This window comes from Calidris pugnax, unplaced genomic scaffold, assembly GCF_001431845.1.
Source record: "Calidris pugnax isolate Ruff unplaced genomic scaffold, ASM143184v1 scaffold44, whole genome shotgun sequence".
NCBI lineage: Eukaryota > Metazoa > Chordata > Aves > Charadriiformes > Scolopacidae > Calidris > Calidris pugnax.
In genome coordinates, this window is record NW_015094506.1 from 26,180,515 (window position 1) to 26,187,408 (window position 6,894).

Below are 6,894 nucleotides of genomic sequence, written 5' to 3' on the forward strand. Positions count from 1 at the left end.
AAAGTAAAAGAGAACTCCAAACACAGTCACACAATCTCATACAAAACCTCGTCTCCCACTTGTTCAATGCCTTTGTGGATGCAACCTAAACTTGCTCTGATATTTTTTACAAAGTCTATATATCATATTGCAAATTGGGGCCTGTTCTTCCTGTCAGAAGCATGCACGAATCCCTTTCATACGAAAGGGAGTTGGGTGCACACAACTGACAGGATTATCAGGCCCACTCCTATCCCTTTTTCAGCAGTACTGCTTTCCAGGTTATTCCCTCTCAATGAATATCTGTTTTGGATTACTGTCCCTCAACTGTTTTAGCTTGCATTTTCCAAACTCAATCTCATTTGTGTTTTCCAACAGTGTGCCTAATTTCTTTAGATAACCTTTTCTTTTCTGCCTGGACTTGTGCTTAACTCTTCCCACTATCATTGTCTGTTAAGATCGCAAGCACACTATTCACCTTCTCATAATATTCATCAATCCAGACACTAAATGTCCCTAAAACGGCTAAACTTGTATTACTACATGCATGTGTAAGCACTGATGTTACTCTTTTAGCACCTAAAACTGCTGTGACTCACCAAATCCATTCTTTATACTTCATTCTATTTTTGTTTATGGTCCTTCACCCAATTTCTCATTCAGATGACTATTCATATACATAAAAAAATTGTTAAGGAGCGATTTTGCTTTGGATTTGAATTTTAGAAAACAGGTAAAATATTACTACAGCTATAACTTTCTCTTCATCCACTGGGGCCTTGAACCTGCAATCAGATCTGGCAGGCAAGCCAGTCCTGTACTTCTCCATACTTGCTGATCTATGTGCAGATGCTGTTGCAGTATCAGATCCTAATTTTAAACACTGAGCAAGAATAACAAAGAAAACTCTTTTAAAGTAATCTTGCTTGGAAAATTCTAGGCTGCTTATTATTGTTTCCCTAATATTTCTGCCATTATTTTACTAGGAACAGAATCCCTTAAATTTATCTAGTTCTTCAGCTCATGCCTTTTCTTGGTTTTCGTTTTTTTCTTGCCCTTTTTTTATTAAAGAAATCAGTACTATTATTCAATTTCTTAGTGGCATCTTGAAGATCAAATGACTTATAAATATGCTTATATTTCAACCTCCGCTATTTGTTCTCAATAACTATTTCATATGGTCCTGATTTTTAACTGCTCACACTTTTTCATCCTACTATATATGGAATTTCAGGAAATTCAGTATAATGGCTTGTCTTTATAATAACTTTATGCAACTTCTCATTTATGAACTGACCTCTTTCCTCTCTATTTGACTTCCTCTTACCTCCCCAATATATTTACAACAGCGAATTCTTATTCACCTTTAACTAGCATTAACTCATTTCTGCTACCTTTACCAGAAGCTTGTAATACATACCTGCCTCCCACCTCTCAGAAATTCTCTGCGGAACTGAGACTTAAACTTATTTTACCTGACACTTAGTCCTTTCACGTAACTTCTCTTACTGCAGATAAACACCTTTTGAAATCAAACTGATTTTCAATGCAGTTAGGCATACTTCATTTGCACATTTAGTTTACAAGGTCTCTCACTCCCCAAGAATAGACGAAGGCCCAGAACAAAATAAATGTATCGCTTACACTCACACGAAAACCAACAGAACCTTACACTAATGTATGAGGTCACATCAGCCCAATTCTTTGTAGGACTGTAACCTAATCAACCATTAACATAAAAAACAGGCTATATTTCATGTTAACTTTCTTTTCACCTACTGTGTATGTTTACCAACTAACAAAAACGTAAAAGCATGCCCACATTACTGATGTTTACATTTATTACCCCATATTAAAATATTTTCATTAACATTATAAAATAATCTTTAGAGAAGCATTTAGAAAATGCTTTACTAATTCACCTCAATTGAGATGAAACATCTAATTTGCACTACATCCAAGGGAATTACACTCTCTGATGCTGTAGAGACTCACAGAACTACATTAACAAGTACAGTCTATCAATGGTTATCGGCACTGTGGCTTTTGACTGCTCACTAAGAACCACAGTGCATAAATTACTTCACCTGTCAGACAGCTCAAAGCAACACAGGCACAAAGTTTGAATGGTTCAGACTCTCCTTATGTTAAATAACTTTTTCCAGTGAGAGAAAAGAGAGGGCAGCTCAAGGAAGAAGGGGCAGATAGGTGGCATTTGAATATATGATAAACAATCCTATCACAAAGCCTATCAGAATTTTGCCAGAAGTTTAAACAATTCACATCTTTATTGAAGCCTAACATACATTCCCAAAGACACCCAGCAAAATTCCTCAACAGCCAAAATGAAAAAGTTATTTCAACAAAAAAGGCACACCTCACCACTGCCTAAAAAAAACCCATAACCCAGTGATTGTTTTGCAAAACATTTGGTTTGATCCAGCCAACAGGTCTACTGACGTCACACAAATAATTCAACCTCCTAAATTATTTACATAGCAATTTTAAGTCAAAATGACAGCATTACTAGAGTTAACACAGCAAAATGAGTAAGTGGTCCATGTGGCTTGAGATCTTATCTCAGTGAACATGGTATGCCAGATGTTTCATAGAAAGAGGCAACTTTCATCACAAACGAAACCAAATCTGCAAATGTATGCCTGTAGGTGCCTACCACTGAATCCCTCCGAATTCAACAGGGTCCCATCTGCCATGCAGATCCCTCACTTGACAGGGGACACAACACACGATTGGATAAAAACGTATATAAAAGTTGATATGCCTCAATTTGTTTGGCTTTGTTTGCATAGTCATTACAATAGTGAGGCCAAGATTATAGTCATACTTGGGACTGAAGAGGAACATTTTTTTCCAAGGGTAATTGCTCAGCAGTTCATGAAAATCTAGCCCTGTAAGAAACCCCAGGTTATGTTCTTCAACGCGGATAAACAAGAGCCTTTTTATGAATTTATCATTAGAGCATTTTTTTCTTTCCCTGTAACCAAATCCCCCCCTCCCCAAACCTTCTAGGTTAAAGCATAATGAACATTAACCTAGCAGAGATGTATGTGTATATCCAGTTTTATTACCACACATGTAAGGAGGTGAACACAGCTGGGAAACAGTTCACATCAAACTTAGATTATGTGAGAAGCAACAGTGAGTAAAGCAGTAATTTAGAAAAAAAACCAACAACAACAACAACAAAAACAAAAAACCAAATCAACCATGAAAAACCAATCCACCCCAAAACCAACAGCCTTGACAGTTTATTTCAGAATGGCCTAAGTAAATCACAGAGACTATGATAAAACTGACATTTAAAAAAATTCTTTATCTTAACTGTTTATCAACTTTTTTTTCTAAATTCCAAATAGTAAAAAATCTTTGACTTATTTGTATGTAATCACTTATACATATTTTCCACAACTGTATTTTAAATAACATCAATACCAGCATGCTAATAATAAAAATAACATTTTTGTATGTCTGACTCTAAATTAAAAAGTAGTATCTTATTAAAAATTAATAGTCATTAGAAGGCCAAATTAACATTAATTGTGTTAACAGTCACAGCATATAAATGCTTTCAAAATACAGATATAAACACACATAACATACAACCTTCTACTGCAAAAAGTTAGGCCATTCAAACATTTACAAAATATGGAAATAAAAAGGAAAAGGTAAAACCCAAAAAAACCTACCATTTTGCAAATTATATGTAAAAATCCAGTCAAGTAATAAACTACATGGCCCAACAGGAAAAAAAAAAAAGCAAAAAGCAAAAAACTACTTTCTATGATCCAACAAATCTTCTATGATCCAACAAATCTTCAGCAACACTATCTCAATACTATGCAGTAGATGAAAAAAAAAAAACAACCAAAACAAAACAGAGGAGGACATCCTGAAGTGAGCTTCCCACTTCTTTACTAGGCCTGCTAGCAATCATAAACTTTGCTAAAGCTGTTAAAAATGGTAATTTCTTTTCTTAGTCTGGATCTTAAAGCAATCATGTCACCACCAAAAAAAAAAAAAAGAAAAATTCAGTAACTACAGATATCTGACTAAGGTTTTCCAGACATCACTGTAACTCAATAACTGCTCCACTGTGCTACGAACTCTACAGCTTCAAGCTGGAAGTCAATCTAGGACAACCAATAGAAAGTGCACCTGTACAATTACTGCATTTCCTAATTCAGAAGGCCAAACTAGAGACAGATAAAGCTTGTGTGTACTCAGATCACCAAAACCAAAGCCCAAAAACCCATACATCTTTTGTATGTATTGCACATCTGTAATATCATTAATTGCAATGAAAAATGTAATTTATACCATTCAGAAAATTACATTCCTTAACCAGCATACATAAAACTTTATTCTAAATGGAATATAATCGTCTATATATAGCACCTAAAAACACTACATATGCAATAATTTTAAATTCTTTCACACAAAGAATAATCACCAAAAGTTAATAAAAAAATATTTTTTTTAAAAAAGTCATCCAGTAACTGAACACACAGTAATTTAAAATATTCAACATGAACTCCATGCTACATTAAAAAAATAACCTGCATCACAAAAAACAACCTGTACCATTTCAAGGAATCTAATCCTATTTTTAAAAACTGCAGAAATCTACTATTTTTCAAGTAATAGCAAAAAAATATTTATCTCTTTTACTCTAAAATAAAAATACTATTTGCAGCTAGTAATTGATAACAATATCATTTATCCAAAGCAGTCTACCTTCCTGCAGATGCATTTTCATTCAATGCCTGACCCCACTGAGCAGTAAACAAGTTTACATGTATCAACACATTTCAGTGCTCCAAAAATTAAGCTAAGTTTCTGGAACTACAACAACATGATCTCTTAGTAACAGTCCTTCAGTACTATAATTCTAAAACAATCTCTAAAAATGGCTCTGACATACACTGTTTATATATTTGGGATCCCTTCAAAGTTTAAGGCTTGCAGATGTAAAATACAAATAAAATAACTAAAAAAAAGAATTACCTTTATCTGATCACTGCACCAGATCACTAAGGAATTACAAGTCCTTTCTGATTTATTTTATAGCATTTTTAAATAGTAGGGGTATTTTTATTATTGCACACACTGAAAATCAAATATAATGCCACACTCAAAAAAAATACTACTACAACAGCTTGATAGCACTCACCGCAAGTAATACTGTTTTAAAGCGAAGGCAGCGTTAGAACAACTTCTGGGAAAGTTAAACTCCTCTACAATTTCTCCCCACTGATTCTTCTCTGATACCTGTCAAAAACAACACACAGGCCGAGATACACAACGTACACATAAACATGTCGTTGACAGCAAACATCACCAAAAAATCCCACAAGCTGCCATGAAGGAAATAGGCAAATATATAAAAAGAAATAAACAAGAATGTGTATGGGATTTAGGACTATATATATTTTCCTGGCAGTCGGTGGTATTTCCCCTTCGGGAATAATCCTGCTTCTCACCGTGGTTTTTTTTCTGTATTTATTTTTTAATACACGTATCATTTTTTGGGGGGGGAGGGCTGGGGGGCGGCCGGCAGGGTTCGTATTGTTTTGGGGGGGTTTGTTTGTTTTTTTCTTTTTTTAGTCCAGCCTTGAAGCCTAAAGATGGCTATTTGATTACACACCGTCTTGGGTGCCCCTTTTGTTATTTTTCTCCGGGAAGGGCTCGGAGGGCAGCGCCCGGCCCCCCCCGGCTGCGAGGATCGTTTCCTAGCCCATGCTCCGTGCCGATTATCGATGTTAAACATGCCCGCTAATTTTGAGTTGCACTAAAACTGCGCTCAGACTCTCTCCTCTCTGTCTCTCTCTCTCCCTCTCCAAAGAAACTGCCCCTCGCCCACCGGAGAGCTCCGCTCCCCCCTCGCCTTCTCCCCGGGAAGGGGGGGCAGGGGCCGGGGGCTCCGGGGGAGGCACGGGCGGGGTGTGCGCCGTACCCCCGGATCCCCCTTCCTCGCTCCGCCGACAAGGCCGAGCCACCAACCTGCCTGTCTGCTCGCTTCCTTCTTCCACCCCCCACCTTCCCTAACCGGCTTTAAATAGGACGGTTCCCGGCCACCCCGGCTCCCCCCGCCGCCCCCGGGGGTCAGAGGAGACTTTTGGGAAGAGGTTAGTGGGAGGGAAACCCAAATTAAAACTTCCACTCACCTTCCCAAATCCGCCTAAAGTGGTGACTCTGGTGTAGAGAGCGTGAAGATCCAGCTCCTTCCCACCCACCACGGGGATCTTCTTAAAAGGAGACCTGCCAAAGGAGATACACACAAAACACCACAACTTGTCAGCTCTGCCCCCTTTTCTCCCCTCGCTGGGGCTGCCGTGTCCTTCAGGGAAGGGGCTGGAAGTTGGATCTGGTCGGTTTAAAAGCCTCCCCCCCTCCCGTTCCATCTCCCCATTTTCCTCACCCTCTGCTGTGGTGAAACTGCCGCAGCTCGTCCAGGAAAGCGAGTCCCTTTCTCCGCTGGTCTGCGTGGTTTTTACCCGTCGAATTTGCCATTTTTGTATTAAAAAAAAAAAAAAAGGAAAAAAAAAAAAAAAAAAAAAACGGCCGACAACAACAACAACAATCCCCGGCTCCTCCTTGTCTTTAAGAGACCCAGGTGCCCGTGCTCGGCCGGGGATCAGCCATGGAGAGGGGCTTGCTTAAAAAAAAGTTTAAAAGGAATAAGGGAGCCCCGAGAGTGTGGTAATTGCGAGTCCTGTCTCCACACAACACACAGGCAAAGAGACGGGGAGGGAGAGGGGCACCTCTCAGTAATTCCTCCTCCCGCCGCCGCTGCCTCTTCTCAGCACCACAAACCCAACCGATCCAGCCTGCACATGAGACTCAACATGGTGCTGCTGGATCACACAATGAATTGGGTTACTGTTGTGGTGGGGT

The 6,894-nt window shown here is 38.7% G+C and overlaps 1 protein-coding gene across 1 annotated transcript in view; it reads right to left on the bottom strand.

Moving 5' to 3' along the window:
- Window positions 1–6,530, bottom strand: part of ARID2 (AT-rich interaction domain 2) — a 100,749-nt gene extending 94,219 nt beyond the window's left edge. The window contains exons 1-3 of the mRNA XM_014964138.1: window positions 6,419–6,530; window positions 6,165–6,258; window positions 5,171–5,268 (exon numbers count right to left, since the gene is read on the bottom strand). Of these exons, the coding sequence (XP_014819624.1) occupies window positions 5,171–5,268; window positions 6,165–6,258; window positions 6,419–6,510 (284 nt within the window). The 5' untranslated portion in view covers window positions 6,511–6,530. The remainder of the gene's footprint in view (window positions 1–5,170; window positions 5,269–6,164; window positions 6,259–6,418) is intronic.
- Between the last annotated feature and the right edge of the window lie 364 nt (window positions 6,531–6,894).